At 42.0% G+C, this 18103-nt stretch overlaps 1 protein-coding gene across 1 annotated transcript; it reads right to left on the bottom strand.

Annotated features, from left to right (window-relative positions):
• Positions 1-5060: 5060 nt before the first annotated feature.
• LOC140993375 (polypeptide N-acetylgalactosaminyltransferase 15-like) lies at positions 5061-16125 on the bottom strand. The gene is made up of 12 exons (XM_073462794.1): positions 15596-16125; positions 15308-15474; positions 15025-15229; positions 14093-14260; positions 12604-12721; positions 11942-12136; positions 11271-11402; positions 11032-11133; positions 10812-10955; positions 10543-10720; positions 5439-5517; positions 5061-5094 (listed from the first exon to the last, which is right to left on the bottom strand). Exons 1-12 carry the CDS (start codon positions 16123-16125, stop codon positions 5061-5063), a joined length of 2052 nt encoding a protein of 683 aa, XP_073318895.1.
• Positions 16126-18103: the final 1978 nt, after the last annotated feature.

Raw genomic sequence — 18103 nt, 5'->3', positions numbered from 1 at the left:
TTGTATGAATGTGATATTTCAGTCTAGACCAGTGAACTGTCAGACTGACATTATCATCCCTAGAGTGCATGGCTAAACAAAAACAGATCAGCATCAGCATAATAGATTTTTTTATGTGAAAACAAAGCACAGACATCTTTAAGCATCTGAGACTGGTTAATGCCCAAATTATAGCTTGTTGTGCGGTTCATACAATCAAAAATGAAAACTGAGTGAGGACAAGAATTTGTAAATTGTTCCACAGCATACGCTTTTGTATTTAACACAAACATATGCTCAAGTTTGCAAAGTGAATTGTTGATCTTCATGCACACACAAAAATAAGCAAACACACAAAGTAAATAATGCCAATTCTCTGTCACGAAACACTGACGTCTGTCCACACTCTGTTTATAATAGTAGTATGTGTTTGTTTTGTGTGCGCGTGCGTGTGTGTCTGTCGTTCATAAGCTGCCGCTACGGTTCATCTGAGGTGAAAGCACTGCAATCGTCATGTCCTTCTGCGGTGACGTGGGCGGGTGGGGTGAAAACTGAGTAAGTATGCGTGCTGTGGATCACATTGACACATCTTTCATAGGTCCAGCTGCTCTCACCTGGCGAGGGGCTGCCCTAGCGTGTATGTGTGTGTGTGTGTGTGTGTGTGTTAGGAAGCGGAGTTAGGGGAATACATGTGTGCAGCAGGGATGCTGGTGAGATATGCTTTATGGGCATTTATGATTGAGGTAACATTACAACTGTCAAGGTTTGTGTGCATGTTTGTGTAAACCTTTATTGCAAGGACATTTCTGCCTATGAGTGAAGACATATGTGCTTTATGAGGACATGTGTGCTTTGTGGGGACATTTTGGTGTGTCCAAACAACTTCAAATGGCTGTTTGAGGATTAAGACTTGGTTTTAAGTTCAAAGTTAGAATAAGGTTTTGCATGTCTGTAAATGATTGATTTAAGAAGAGGCAATGGTGTGAGTGAAAATTAAAATACATGTTGTAAAAATATTCTCCACCTACACAATTTCTTGTGTGTTCTACTGAGAAGGGACTTGCAGGCGGGCGGGGTTGTGTTTGCTCTGAGGATGATTATCTGTGTATTTAGCAGCACCTCCAGCACATCTGTGGGAATGCTGTTATTTAGCCCGGGGTCCTGCAGACCCATCCATATTTAATGGTGTACAGACAATCCCATCCTGGCTGTTTATGCATCGTTTTATCCACCTGCTAGCAAACTCATCTTTTATTCACTTCTTCCCACAATCTGTCATTAGCAAAGTGAGGCCCATCTGCCTTCCTCCTTTACACCATTACTTTCTTATGATTTTTGATTAAAGTTGGGGCTGACTCAGAGGGATGGGAGGACGATATAATAGAGCTGGAACTGTGGAAAGTGCAACACAAATGCTAAAAGAGGATGTGTACTGATGATGTATGAGCTTTCATCTTCATATTAAACATACATTGAACTATGTGATTCCTATTCCTTCTATTTCTGTGTTTGATTAAACCACTATTTTCACATTGTTCAATAATGGCCCTGACCCAAATACAGCAACTATTCATCCCTGTCCACTCTTTTCATCTGAGCACACACAGAAATGCCATGTGAGCACACACACACACACACACACACACACACACACACACACACACACACACACACACACACACATTCACTCTTCCATTCAAATGAGCACTTTATCCAGTGAAAAGAGCCTCTTCACTTGTCCCTCGCCCCAGATTTCAGTGCTGAAAAACACCATCGCTGTGCAGGAGGTGAGAAATTCTCTCTCAGGTAATACAAATCTGTCCATTTCTCTCCTTTCATTTCCACGGACATAATGGAGATATGTTGAAATCTGCCAGCTGTGGTGTGGTACTTCCATTCAGCCCTTACTCGGATCCGATAGGCTGCCTGCTGAAGAAAAGAGGCCGAGCTGTGTGCTGAACCAAGGACACATTGTGTTTGTGTTTGAATGTGTGTGGTCCAACTTGTGTGAGGTACACCCACATATCACAAGTGTCTGTGCGTCCTGTATGCAAATATAAGCACACACGTACGTATGGAGAAAGCTCTCCACACAAGGGCTTAACATTGTTCTGTTCCACTCTGAGTGAGACGGCAGCCGCTGTTGCACATCCAGATAGTAATATTTGCATTGGTGTAAAGCAGAAAGGGAGTTGCAGGGCATCTTGTGTGTTTGATAAATGAGTCTGAGCTGCTCTCTTGGGTGCTGTGGTACTGGTGGTGGTGGTGGTGGGAGGGGTGGCAGAACAATGCGCATGTCAGAAGTGGAGATTAATGGTGGCTTCTTCTCTTAGAAGTGCAGGTCTGGCTATGCCCATCAAGCGTGGATACTGGAACGACGGCTAAATTACCTCTTTTGTTGTTCACCTGTCAGAGAGTAGTCTGGCATTTTATAACCGCAGATAGGTGGATCATCAGCATGTAGAGCTCTTGCTAAATAGTTGTCTTCCATTGTGTTGATGTAGCAATGATGTAAGGCTCCCTGTTGAAAAGTCTGGATTAAAATGTTCACGCGTTTATAGAAGAGGACTGAAGGCATTCTTCTGAATGTGAACACCTAGCAGCACTGACTACATTTGGACAGCCAAACATGATGTACCTTTCCATTTTGTTATGTGATGGTGCGTTTTTCTAGGATAACTAGCCAAAAATCGACATTACAAAATGAACAAACAGCTTTTCTTTTCATCTAATGAGTGAACGATAAAACTAATGAACTATTAACTCTGCATGCGGCTGTGATGGGGCTCACTGTCTTCTAAGCATCTGTTTGTCAGCTACCTAGATGTCAAAACCCCAAATTTCTTTTTTATGGCATGTGCAATATGCACATTTTTAGACAGGCCTACATATGGATTAATTATTTCAAGTTTCTTATGTTGTTCCGTATCGGAGGAAGATCCAAATCATACACATGTTGGACAGAAAGTAAAAAAGAAAAAAAAACAGAAAAGAGGGACAGAGGGAAAGAGAGCTGATCCATCTTTAAAGGACCACTTTGTAAGAAAGTTGATATTTGAGTGTCAGTATTTGACAAGAGACTCAAAAATCAACTTTCTTACAAAGTGAGCCTTTTAAGATGGAGAGGGTTAAAACTCAGTATGTGAGCTTATGTGATAAATAGTTACTTGAGGCGGCTATAATCAATATTTTTAATAATGTATCAATGTGAAAGGTGTTATATTATTTTATCATGAACATATAGAGAATTATCACCTGAATCTGCAGTTCCCCTCTGGCTTGAGGGAGCTTTACAGTAAGTTTAAGCTCATTGTTTACCTGTCCACCAGCCAACTTTACCATTTTCATTTCCCCCCACTGCTCATTTCAGCTGTAGCAGGAGGCTGTTGTCAGTGAAAAAGCTCTTTAAGCCCTTCTACACTATCTGCTCAGTACCAGACACACAGTTGACAACTAGCTGGTGAACATAGAGGAACAGTTAGCAGATAAAGGGCCAGATCTTTCCCCCAGGAGTTGGCAGAGACCAGAAACAGAGCTTAAAGAGGCTGAATGTTGGACTAAGATTTACCAGATGATCAGACAACCCAATCGCCAGAATAAATGGTGGCAATGTATACGTTTCTGCAAACCACGGATATGTTGAAACTTAACATTACTTTATGTTGCAACTTTACTTTTAAATTTTCTACTTTATGTTGTGACAGCATTGTACTTATGGTCTGGTTAGGTTCAGGCACAAAAACCACTTGGTTAGAGTTAGAAAAAGATGATGTTTTGGCATAAAATCCTTGCTTTGGTCGCCACAAACACGGCTACAGATGTCCTGACTTCCCATCCAAAATATTTGTTTTCCATCAGCAAAATCGTGGCTGGAAATTATCCTTAAAAACATCCTCCACCTCCCAATATGAAAACAAGGTCATAAACATGAAAATGTTATGACATGTATTGTCGTAATGTCAATATGCTAGCCTACATATGACATGTACAAATGTGAACATAATTGAGGTTTGCAGAAACGTTAACCACCAACGTTATATTCTGGCGTCTGAGCTGGGACAGAAACACGACTCCAAATCAACAAGAAGTTCACCATATCAACTAAAAATGTGATTTGTACATAACATTTGTAGGCTTAAGATGTCATTTTTTGGGGCTCACACAAGTCTCACTCTCAGGTTACATATATTTTTCCGTTTTGTCTTGATTCTGTCTCTTACCCACATGATGTCCATGTTTTTACTTGTCACCTCTTAGGCAGAGAAGCCACAAAAGGGCTGTGAGGGTGAAGGTTAGACATTTAGCTCTTTGTCCTTTGCGAGACAAGCTTGCATAACATTTCTTTGTGTGGAAGTGAAATCTCCCAGTTTTTATAGCGCATTGTCAATCAGCTGTGTGATGCCACTGAAGGGCCTCTCAGCTGGCTTGATTGTAACACTCACACAGGAAATCAGCTCACTGTGCACATTATAAGGTCTTGCGTATTGTCTTATACCCTTTATGGTTTCGTTTGCAACCTCTGGCTGAGCAAGGGTGACACTGAAGGGTAATATTATCTAATTAAAACTTTCCTGTGCAGGGCTTTATGCTCCCCTGTTCACTTCAGGACTGTAGACATTGTCAGTGGCGGAACTCCCCCTAAAGCTAATGTGATAATGTAATAGCAACTTTATTCTCCTCTAACTTTAATTCATATTTTATCACAATTGTTTATCTATTCATGGTCAAATTTAACAGCTTAATCATACTCCTACAACCTGCTCACGCCCTTTATATTTGAATCCCATCCTTCACCATGTAAGTAGGTGAAATAAGTAAGATTGGTGCTATTATTTTTACCCTTACAGCAATTCCGAATTTGTTTTTTGACCTGAAAGACCCATTTTTAAGTACTAAATGTGTTACACAAATAGAGGCATCATTAAAACACTGATTCAAAATTTAAAGGGTGCCCTATAAAGTGTTCATGTCACCTGGAACTCTCTAAACGAGACATTCAGAAGCTGTTTTTGTTTCCGACCTTAATTGCTGCTGCAAGCCAAGTTTTGTCACATTTTAATGCACTTAATCTCCGCTCAGTGTCAGCGCTGGCTCCCAAGGCCCATCCACATAGACCTAATTGCACAACAAGCACATTACGAATCACTGGAAACAACAGTGTCTCTGTACAGAAGACCCAAGGCTCTTTTAAGGCACGCACAGTAAGTACAGCCACCTCCGTCCTTGGTGAAATAGCCCCATGGATCTTCATAAAGAGGCCACAGCATCCTGCACCACAGCAGCTGACATCCATCTGAGTCTCACACACAATGTGTGTATGTGTGTCCACGTACCTATATATGTGTGTGTGTGTTTTTGGGAGGTGGCACAGGAGAAGAAGGAACAAAGAGGCTGGTGAGAATGTCCAGCAGCCATCAGCCGTTTGATGTGGGTGTTATCTCTGTATTTATCACTCTCACCTCAGCATGGAGATGAGATGGAAGATGCAAGTGATGGGAGACACAGGGGAGGGGAGGGCAGGCAAAAGGTCACATGCAGCTACAGAGAGGGAGGACAGTTTGAGGACAGAAGAAAAAGAGTCTCAGGAGTGGGAGCATTTGATTCCAGAGGAAAGGAGATATTTTCAGTGGTGGTTTAGATTTCTTGAAATTAACACAGACTAAATACTTATGCACATATTCTGATAAAAACAACAGCTCTGTTGTCTGTGTAAATAAGTGTATCACAACAGCTCCTTCAGCTGCCATATGTTATAACTATCAAACATGCTGTATTCCCCCTCAAACAAGTGTCTTGTAAAGGGAGTTGCTTTACCAGCACACTTGACTTGACTGGTTATTGCAGAGAGACTTCACACAGACCACAGTCATTGACAGTGATTACTTTATATCCTCTACTGGGACACTTTCACACCAGTTAAAGTGACATCAGAGACCCCTATAGGCTGCAAGATTTACGTCATGAAACAGGCAGCAGAATGAGTTTTCAACAGGGGTGTCAGAGCTATGATCTCAGGTTAAGTAATATATTACTAATGCATAATTCATGATGATTTAATGCATGTGTTAAGGCAGGGTGTGTCATGGAATCCTGTTATTCACTATTAACATATTCATAAGTTACTCTGATGTTATGTGATGAGTTCACACTTAGGAATTTACTTTAACTGTGTTACTATGCAGCTTAGATTTCAGTTACATAGACGTTTACTTAATTAACTGTATTTATGTATTTATGTTTTACATGTTTACATCTGACAACAGTTTGATTAAAAAAATAGCTTTGTATTTCTACTTAGGTGTCCTTTACACTGGGGACGCTGGAGAGATGTCCCCATCACTTTTTAATAGCATCATTTGTTGAAATTTGCTTTATAAAAAAAAGAAAAGAAAAGAAAAAAAGAAGTTTGAACCAAAAAACAGACGCAGTTATCTATTCTGACCTCATGTGATCCTCTCATTACTTTGCCGAAAATTTACTATGTTTGAGACTATTAAAAAAATGTTTTTTTCATCTGAGCCCTTGTGTCCCTACCGGTTTTTAACACAAAGTGACACCCTTGCATTTCTATGAGAGAAAGTGCTGTTCTGCTGTCTGACTTTTTTTTTTTTTTAGTTTCATGTAACTGTAATCCAGCTATTTTACTCTCATATCAGTTAATGTATGAAGTAAACAGTGCTGTCAAAAGTACCCAAAAATCACACTTGTGTAAAAGTAAAGATATAAAATATTACTATGGTAAAAGTGTTCTTACATATCAAAGGTACAAAAAAGTGAAATATCTATACATATTTACATATATTGTTATACTGCATACAATGGGTCGACTGATTTTCTAATCTAATATTTTTCTGATTATTGGAATCAGTGTCTTTTTATCCGATTAGTTTAAAAATGATGTACTTTGGCTCTGATGCAGCATGTAATCTTCAAAGTAACTAGTAACTATAATTATCATATAAATGTAGTGAGTATTATAAGTATTACAATTTTTGCCTAAAAAATATAATGGAGAGGAAGTATAAAGTAGCAGAAAATGGAAATACTTATGTAAAGTACAATTACATCAAAATTGTACTTAAGTACGATACTTGCACTTAGCTACACTAGCTAACTGTGTTTGCTCAGCCCTCTGAGAGCAGAACATTACTTTCTCTCATAGATATGAAAGGTCGCCCCTTTGTGTTAAAGTGGTGGAGACATAAGGGCTCAGAGGAAAAAAACATGTTTTAAAGGTCTTAAACATAGGCGATTTTAGGCAAGGTAATGAGGGGATCGCATGAGGTCAGAATAGATAATAACAGCGGGGGGAAAAGTGCATAATGGCACATCAAAATTCATTTAATCTCATTTGTATGTTAACATTTCTTGGTTAAAGCTATTTTTTAACACATTTTTAACAAATTATGATTTTAAAAAGTGATGGGGACATCTCAGCATCCCCAGTGTAAATTACACCTAGTCTACGTAGAAATGTGAAGCTGTTGTTTTTAATCAGTCATCAGATGTAAACATATAAAAACAATAAACATAAATACAGTTAAATACATGAACTTTTATGTAACTGAAATCCAGCGAGTGCGAGTAACTTTTAATTTGTTAACAGTGAATAACAGGAATTCATGACACATCCATGAGTTAGCGTTACTATGATTTGTATCCTTATTGTAAAGTCTTACCCCTGTCTACTTTTCACAGGTCCTTTGTGTTTATGTGGCTTCTAATCAGTGCTGACAGGTGGGACAGGTTTGATGCATGAATAATGGACGAGTCTATTCTCTGCAAATATAAACAGCCTTATTATTGTTTTTCTTAGTTTCTGACCTCAATAAACCCCATAATGCAGGGAGGGATCGCCCTTCCCTCTGTCACAAACTGTGACAAAAAATTAGGACGCTGTGTAACATACAGGTAATAAAACAGAATGTGATCATTTGCTTATCCTTTTTGAAATGTACTCAATTAAACAGTACAAAGATAATATATTTAAGGTTTTACCTCAAATGACTTAATTGATTTTTGTCAATTAAGTAAGAAACACCTGTTAATGACCAGGTTCATTGAATACAGGTGATAACATCATGATTGGGTGTGAAAGGGGCATCCTCGGAAGGCTCAGACCTTCACAAACAAGGATGGGACGAGTGAAACGCACAATAGGACAAAGGATATTACTACATGGGCTCGACAAAACTTATGTCGGTCAACTCAGTTTGTTTGGAAAATTATGCCGTTCTGTTTTTATTTACACAACATCCCAACTTTTTTGGAATCAGTTTTTGATACATCATATAATTGCCTTCACAAACAAAGAATTGTGTGAAAAGTTTGTGTAATCTTAATAAAATCTGCTGAGTTTAAAAATGATTTACAGCTGGTGCCCCAGTGCATCCTTTTCTGTGGCAGACTTCTGAAAAATTGCATCAAAATCATCAGCAACTCTCATCATCTCGTCTCTTTGTTTAGTAAACATCTTTCTGTATAGCATGTCCTGCGACCATCTGGCCAGACATGGCTTGCTTTTCCAGAGAAAACAGCCACACAAAGAGTCTGTGACCTCTTGCCATCCCCTAAACAGCCAGAGTAGAGAGACATTGCCCTTCTCTTACAACAGCTCAGTAACCTACAGTTATGTAACTGAGGGAAGACATGCTAATCAAATACATGTTGTTTGCCCAAGTGTTATCCCTCGAAGCTGCAGACATACCATATGACTGGTTTTATTTAAAAGGTGCTGTGTACTTGACTGGGCTAAGTGCACCATGGGTTAAAGAAGAGCACTTCTGTGACAGAGTATAGGCAGTTATTAGAGCTCAGTGCCTCGGGGGTGAGGAGAGAGTTACCGAGGACCAGCTCGGGGTCCTGCCTGCATCTCAGTTGCCATCCCAACACTGAGCTCTATATATATGGCTTAAAGAACATCTTCACTTGTGTTTGGGCTGAGTTACAGTAGATGCTTGGTCACACGACACAGCTATCTGCATGTTGATCACAGGTTTGCCCGTTATAGACTGCATCCACTCCCCTCAGTCACATGCACTTCAGGACATTACTGTCACATGATGGGCTTAATGAACAGCAAAACTATATTAGATTACCTCCAGTCACTGAAAGTTTAGCTGAGAACATCTTCAAGGAAAGAGTCAAAAATAAATCACATGAGAAGTTAGGGCATGTGTAACAATAATAAAATGATCAGTTGGGGCTTTAGTAAAGATTTTGAAGGCAGGTGGCTCCCTCTGCTGTTGACAGCTGATAAGTAATACACATTTACATTTACGACATTTATTTTGGTGAAAATAAGAGTGCAATGATCCTAAACACATTGAGAAATAATATATAAATTAGAATATAACATTTTTGGTGAGGTTAGACTAATCAGTGCCTAATTAATCCTGTAAAATACTCACAAATCAGCAGAATAAGTACGTTGTATAAAATTCTGTTGCATATTAAACTGCGGCCGACTAGTGTCATGTATAAATAAGTCAGCAGCAGTTGTAGCATGGCTGATGTTAGGCACCTTAACCTCTGCAATTTCTCCATTGGCCTCTGAGTTGGAGGGTATGTCAGAGTCTCTTGCTCAATAAGTTAAAAAATATTCAAGTGTGGCTCACAAGATATCCATTCACTTGGGATAATATGAGATAATTGGCCAATATGTTTCATTAATACTAGTTCACAGTTATTCGCGGTTAAATTAGCTCGCTCACATGATTGCACGAGGAATCATGGGACTATCATAAATTTGTGTCAATTAAATGTTTTGGGTTTTTTTAAATAATCTTTGCTAATAATTTGTTGGATTCTTGTTCACATGTATTTCTAGAGACATTCAAATTTTTGAAGATATAAAATTTTTGTGACATTATGAAACAATAATTTGGTGGTTAGGGTGGCTGATGGTCCTGAGCGACCCTCAGGACCCTGAGTGGTTATGGACTCTGTTAAAGAATTTAAATTTTCTGTACTGCAATCTAAGGGAAATTTGGGGGACTTACTGAAAATGAATAAGTAGGGATAACATACATACTGATTTTTGGTACTGTCTCTTACTTAATACTAAGCAGTTTTGCTGCATAGATTCATTAATTTCCATCCAACCTAAACTCAGCCTATCGAGATTTATTGGTTTTTAATGATATTCTGTCAACTGAATACTTTTAGACTAAAACAAAAACATTTACACATAAATTAATCAAAGCATTTACAAAAATCGTTTAATCAGTCATTTTCTCTACATGTTTTTCCACACTGAATATGATTAAATGTACAGTACATAAATACAGTAATAGACATTCCTAAAAAGGTATATTTAAATAAAGACTTTATTCCAGCATAATCATATCTTGTCATTTTAGATCATCTGTTGTTTATTATTTAACACGGTAAAATTGTATTTGCAATCCTTAAAACAGGAACAAGTGGCAAAGTGGAGCGAAAAAATGTAAGTTCTGTGTATTTTTCTACACCATTTCACTACTATATGCTACTACGCATACTGTCTACAGATTTACATCACGCAAATCCAATGAATCCCTCTGTGCTTTCTATGTCAGGTACCTTTAGGAGCAACTAGTTGCTCAAAATGCCACTGCTGTCTGGGGTGACGGTTGCAGGGGCGCAGGAAGAGACCTCCTGTGTGCGTGTTGACGTCTTTTGGGCTGCTTTGCGGGAGCCCTCCTTCTTTTACAGCCTCCAGACACAGCTGGGACTGCTGGTGGACGAGTTGACCGCTCAGCTGAAGCATAAAACAGTAACACTGAGTCAGCCAAACTCCCCACATGATAACATACATCTATTTCATATAAAAGTTTCATTCTCTGCCTTGCCTTTATGAACTTCCACCGGAGTCTGCTGATTGTTGGTCGTTGTCTGGGGCACGGAGATAAGACCACCCTCTCTCCTCTGGCGTCAAAGCACAAAGCCCCCATGGGACCCCAATGCACTTCCAGCTCAGAGTTTAGATCACAGTGCTGCGATGACAAGAGAAATCATCTATGCCACTGTGTGTTATCTTACGTCAACTTTCACAACTGTTGTCATTGTTACCTGGCTGCCCGTCCCACTGCACGGTGCGATGTTCATGGCCCCGTCCTGCAGTCCCTGCCCTCGGGGGTAGTCGGCACAGCTGCCAGTGCCAACGTTGTACAGCTTTGAACAGGCACGAATGGAATGTGTCAGTCTGTTATGCCCATCAATGGTTAGTGAAAGTCATGTGTGTGTGTGTGTGTGTGTGTGTGTGTGTGTGTGTCTGTCTGTGTGTGAGCGTGTGTGTGAGCGTATTCTACCTCGCCTGACAGTGCAGGTCTGTCCTGAGGGATGTAAAGCTCCGGATAAACAGTCGTCAGGTACCAGTGGAAGTTCCTACAGCCAAGACTCCTCTTAAGCCGCAGACGCTCTGTGATGTTCGGACTCTCAGACTTCATCAAAGAAAGAACGATTAAAGCAACATTATGTAACATTTTTACCTTAAAATAAAAGCCTCAAGATCATTTTGATGGTGCAGTGTCTTGTAATAGGTTGAATGGTGTCTCTGTCTCAAATTAACTTAAATTGTCAACAGAACGTAAAGAAATAACAGTTTGAACATTGTGTCAGAGACATCTCTGTATTGCATTGCAGAGGTATCTATTGAAGTTAACATGCTAACCTTCTAGCCCCTAGCCACTTTGTAGGGTGATAGTGTGATAGAAAACAACACCAACACTCCCCTGGTGCTGCAAGCTCCCAGTCTGGACAGAGTCAACTAATATAACCGCTAGCTGCACTGTAAACTGTGATTAGTAGCTAACGCCAGCCACAGTTAGCAGCAGTTGCCTCTGAGTCACTGCACACCTTTACTTTGGAAATGGGCACTTGTTCTATAACAATTATTTTTTGTTGAAGGGGAATATGATATTAAATGATAAATACTCCCCAACCAATCTCTCGACTAAATCCCCAAACCAAATATACACACCTGTCTGATGAAATGAGCGAGCGTGTCTCTCCTATAGAAGATCTTCCTGTAAGCGTCCATCCAGGTGTCAGCAATCCGGATCTTGTTCCTCTGAAGCAGCTCCTGGTCTGGGAACTGGTAGGGCAGGTGGTGGTGATCCCGGTGGGCCACACGGGAGCAGGGAACCACTTCCATGGATCCCCCGCATGACCACACCTAGGTTATAGGAAAGCTTTATCAAATTCTGTTTTAAATAATATCATAAAAGCACATGACAAGTCTTATCATCCTTTGCATGTTGATGATCAAACTGCACCATTTTGCATTTTAATCTCTGCAAAACATGGTACAAATCAACAAATTTAATGGTCATCCCAGGGAAACAGGTGGTCAAGCAACATTTTCCTCTCATGCTTGTGCATTTGTCAACTGGCCCAGACATTCCCAGACCACTATTCAACCTGAGATATCCATGTGCAAAAGGCATCATGTCCCAGTGCAGCATTCCTGAGGCCCTGACAGAAGGCAACCGAATCACTGAGCCGCAGCATTGTTAAAAACAGCTTATGTGACTTAAGATGAAAACAAAAGCAATCTGTCATCTCTCTGTCCCCTGTGAGCGAGTGAATGACTGAAAGGATTTGGATGGCAAGTTGATAATTGAAATAAAATGTTTGCTTTACCCTGATCGACAGCTCAATTTGCTCCTCCCCCCACAGCAGCATCCCCGGGTCGTAGGCTCCCACACTCTGGAAGAAGTGTCTGTCGATGGCCAAAACTCCACCTCCTAAAGCCGGGCTCCTGTTATAGACAGAACGGCAGCACTTTAACACAGGAATGAGTCTTCGTGTTGGTGGAGCAGAGAGACATTACAAACTGAGTACTGAGGACAAATGGATCACAGCCCAGAGCAATGGTTCTTCACCTTTTTGGCTTGTGAGCCATTAAAACTAATCAAAGTTAACTCACAAAATCCTTGTCAAAGGTTATATATTAACAAACTCTTTGTTTTCATGACTGATAAACTGAATAAACAAACTGACTTTAAAGGACAACACAATTTTATATTGTTTTACTTTGTCTATATGTGGCGGACCCTGCCACCTTTCTAGCTTGAAACAGTGTTCTGGGGACCTTATTTTCCTCTGAGAACAGCTTCTGAGTTTGTATTATTACCTCATTTATATTGTGAATATTAAAATTATGAGTTTATATTTATTCTCCAAAACTACATAGTGCCCCTTTAAAGCGAAGAGTAAGTTTTACCTCTTTTGTTGTTGTTTTTGTTAATGAGAGTGAATGAGACATTGAACTATACAGTATTTCACAAGTGATTTGCAAAGATAACAGAAAATGCCTGACAAAATGAACAAATCTTCATGGAAATGGCAGATTGTGAAATTCTGGGCAGACACTGATGTTTGAATTAACAATTTGGCCAAAAGCTGATGCCAATAGCAACGTTTTTGTTGTTTGTTTTTTTTTATTTTGTTTTTGTTGTCATTTATTCCCTCTTTTGTTCCAGGGACATTTTCATAAAGGAACCGTTTTTTAAGCAATTCAGCCCTTCATTATCAATCATACAAATTTATGAAACAACCTTTAATATTAACCATGAAAAAGAATAGAAATGATTATTTTTCTTTTAAAGTTACTGCTTCAGATGCCTTCTCAGCCTGCTAAACAACTTCCTACACAATGATGAGAATTTTTCAGGACTTTCACGGCCTTACAAACTGATGACAGGACAAAACTGATGTGACACAACAGAAAAACATCAGCTACTGTCATCTGTGAATGTCATCCTATTTGCCAATAGCGAGTGAGGCAAATATTAGCCGATACCGACGTTCTGTTGATAAATCAGCCACACTCATTTAATTAAGTTAATATGGTTATTGTTTTATTTTTTAACTTTTATAACAGGACACCTCACTGAGGGTCCTAAACCTCAAGATGGGAACCACTGGCCACGAGGAAAATAAATCAAACAATGTGCAGTTTTTCCTTTATAGCTCATACATCTCTCTCATTTGCTGCAATTTTCAAGATGCAGAATTTTCTGAACCATTAAACATAAAAAGATTAAAAAAACATTTGGTTAGTGCTTCCTCTTAGGTTTCACTCAACATTACTCCAAGTAAAAGTCAGCTTTCTTAGGTTTAAGTTCACCTTAGAGCTTGAACAGCTGACTCTGGGTCCTTATCTTGCAGTTGAGGGTTAGATTCCCAGTGGAAGTCAAGTCTCCAGTCGAACACTCCCCTAACTGGCCACTGGGTGGCGTTGTACTGAAAGGTCTGCCAGTCAATCACATCCATGATGGGGGAAACAACTCTTGTCCTGCATGGAGACAGCACATCCATCTGAACAGACATTCCTATATTCAGATTTGAGTTTTTTCATCGAGAAGTGTGATTCAAAATGAGGCCGGTGTTATGAATGACAAGTATGTTCCTGTCGCTCAAAGATTTGGAAGAAGAAAGACATTTTGAAATTCACAACCAGCCTTCCTTGGTTTCATTTTCACTTATTGTTCAAAGTCTTTTGGGCTCATGTCACAGAGGCCATCTTTAGAGGCACATCCTGTCTTCTGCTGGAGTCAGTTCTGGTTCACATATGTTATGTGAAATCTTCCTACCAAGGGGCCAAGTGTGATGTGATGCTCAGAGGAAATGGAATGAAGAGATTAAAAGAGGGGAAGAAAGAGAGCGAGAAATGGGAGAAGGGTCAAACATGTGGCTGAGAGAGTTGAGAGGCTGCAGATTCCAGGTCTGAGAGTTCAGCCTAATTACCTAGTCTAATTAGAGGCACGCTGCAGGCAGCCTGAGACACAAGACTAGAGCCAAATCATGAGAGCTGAGCTTTGGATACACACACAGCACATGTAACCCCCGGCCTTACTAATGAGTGAGGACAACTGATAACTCTGCACCCTCCTTCTTCTCACTTCTCTCAAGTGCTTCTGTCAAACAGCAGAACATAGACAGTTTGGGCACAGCTGGATTTTTCCAGAACAAACTTTATTCTAGATCCTAATTATTCTTCATCACAAAACTCAACAACAACAGCTCATTGCTCTTGTAGATGATAACAGTAAACAGTACCTGTCCTGTGCCACTCTCTCCAGCAGCGGTTCCAGCCAGCCTTTCTGGCATTCACAGTGGGAGTCCATGAACACCAGCACCTCCCCTGCAGCTCTGGCAGCACCCAGAGCGCGGCAACCTCCGACTCCAAGGCGCCTGGTGCTGCGAATCAAACGCACCCCGTCCAGATGAGACACATACTCACTTAGCACACTCTTCAGGTGACCTGAGAAGTGAACAGAGGCATCAAGGTCATGCAAAGGTTAGGATGGATGGATGGATGGATGGATGGATGTGGACTCACCGTGCTGGCTCAGGTCGTCCACCAGCAGAACCTCCTGCAGATACTGTTTGGGTGCAGTGTCCAGCACGCTGTGCACGGTGCGCAGGAGCGTGGACCAAGCCTCGTCGTGGAAACAGATAACAACACTTGCCGACGGCAGGGACTCGCTGTAGTGCTCCCCCAAACACCTGTTTTTACGTGGCAAACAAATTCACAACTTCATTTAACACTTTTAAAGTGTCTTGATACCAAAATTGGGTCGTTCCGGTGCAAAGGTTTTGGTTTCAGTCGTGCGCTTTGGTAACTCACTCAGGATGGCGCGCCTCAGGCAGCCTGCGATGCAGTGATATCTTCTCGCTGACCACCTCGTTGAAACCGTACTTCTGCACCGCAGCGATCTCCGCATCCCTCTCCACACCCTCCAGGTGTAGCAGAACAGCTTTCCCCATTTCCCCGTGCGTCGGAGCCGCAGTGGCGCGGGTGTCCCTATTTGTTCCGGGCAGAAGCACCTTGTAACTCCCCTTCTTCTGCTGCGGGTTCTTCGTGCCCTGTGTCGATGGCACGAACAAAAGCTGGTCCTCTTGCAGAGATTTTAGCGGGGAGAGATCGGCGCCGAGCTCTAATGCAGGGTCCCGGGAATCCACGATGACCTCCAGGTCCGGCGCACCGGGAATCCGCTGAAGGGGGCGGCGGGGAGGGCCAGGGTTCTCCTGACTGTGGCTCCGGTCCCGGTTAAAGAGGTCCGAGAGCGCCAGAGTCGCCAGGGCGAACCCGAGGAGCAGCAGCCAGAGGCAGAGCATCCTCCTCCGGGCAGCCGTGGCTCTGCTCCACAGCCTCATGATGAAGAGTGGTTCGGCGCTCAGAAGTTAGCCCAGCGCTGTCTCGACTTCCCCATGCCTGAGTTTTAACTCAACTTTGAAGTTTGTGATCTTACAGGGGTTATCCAAAAAGGAGAAAAGGAAACAAGTTACCCATCTGTGCTTTGAAGCGTAGCGCTGCATCCATGGAGAACCAGAACTGGGACACTAACGTACCAGGCAGGTTCAAGGCGAACCCTCAACTTCTACATGGTGGAGGTGCGCACACGTCGCCTCTCATCCAGCTCATCCCGCGGTCCTAAAGCCCGAGCAGATCTGAGCTCACAGGGTGCACCTGAGGAATCCACCTGCTCCGACACCTGTTAATTGGGGCGATTCTCAAAGCAACCTCAAGTTCAGAAGATATCAGGGATTAAACCCGTCTTTTTATGCAGGAAAAACAACAAAAGTAGAGCGTTCAAGCTGTAAAAGTAGACTGGCTTTAGTGTTTTTCAACGTTAAATCACTGGAACATGTCTATGTAGAGTTCTGGATGTCTGCGGGAGTCATGTGGTGCGAATATTCCTGTCATGACTCCAAACAAAGTTATTACAAGCATTTTCTCATGGAGATGGCAATATGTCCGTTTCCAACACAAACAGCAGTCAGTTATAAATACGCTCACACTGCAGTGGAATGAGACTGTGTTTTTATATTTCCTCCAGTTCGTGTGTGAGAGAGTCGGCTCGGTGCAGGCAGGCGTCTCCCCGGTGCGTCACACATCAAAGACGCTCTCTCCGGCCAGCTGGCGGCGGGCCGCGCAGTCCCATGACCGTCTGTCGGTGCCGGGAAGCGGGGCGGTCGCAGCTTCGATCTCCACCGGGTTCTCTGAGGAGATCTTGGCAGCCCGGACAGCTGTTTTCGTGTGAATGGAGACAAAGAGGTTTGTCAGTAACAGTCTGAGGTCGTTTCTGACAAGTGGAAAATTGTTTTGTTTTGTCATAAAGTTGTTTTTCCTACCGTATCACACTGGAAATGGACTTTGCACAGCGAGTGGCACCAAAATTAGATTATGAAAAACGGCTTTATGAGGGAAAAGTCAGTGGAAAAATGACTAATCATTTCCTGATGCGTTTTCCAAGTGACCTCTGGGTGATATTTCCTTCATGGTGAAGTCCAACAGGAGGTCAGACTGTGCCCAGTTTTTCTCACCACATCAGTAGAAATGAAGACCTTGTGCGTCAGCCTGCTTCACCAGCTATGTTCTGACTGCAGCCTGTGGAGCTTTGAAGCCTGTTCGGCTGCTGTCAGAAACCAGTCCCCCCCCTCCCCCCTGTCCGTCCTGGTGGAGGTGGTGGTGATGGTGATAACTGTCTGGCAGCCTTTCTTTTTGAGTGAGTTGGTGGGATTAGCAGCTTCTTAGACACTCACCTCCCCTCTGCTCAGGATGACAGGGCAGCATGGCTGCTGATGGTTCTGATTACAGTATACAGAGGAGGGAGGGGGACACCTGGAGAGACAGGTTGAGAAGTTGAAAGCGCAAAGGAGAACTTCAGAGGACAAGATGAGGGTGTTGCACAGAGGGTGGAAATGAAAAAGAAGGCAGATCAGAGGGAGAAGTGACCTGCTCCTGACTCCTGTGTTCTTGTGGGAATATGTTTATAAGCCTCGAGATTGAGAAGCAAAAGACAGTCTTCATGTATCCTCAGTCGTGCACAGTGAACACTCCCATATGTTTCCAGCCTGCAGCCAGAACACACAGTGAATCCGAGTTTCCAGCTGCCAGCACACAGACACATAAACACCACATGCACACACACTGAAGGCCCAGGTTCCAGTCCACATTCTCGGGAATGTTCCTGCATTCCTCCATTCGACTTGAAGCCAGGGCTGTAAATGAGAAGGCACGACAAGTACTCGCATGCATCCTCCCCTCACACACACACACACACACACATGCACACACACAGAGGGAGAGGGAGAGACAGAGAAGCAAAGACAGAGAGAGAATAACAGTGAC

This window comes from Pagrus major, chromosome 3, assembly GCF_040436345.1.
Source record: "Pagrus major chromosome 3, Pma_NU_1.0".
Lineage (NCBI taxonomy): Eukaryota > Metazoa > Chordata > Actinopteri > Spariformes > Sparidae > Pagrus > Pagrus major.
Note: the sequence above shows the minus strand (reverse complement) of the source record. Positions and strands in the feature narration are given on the sequence as shown.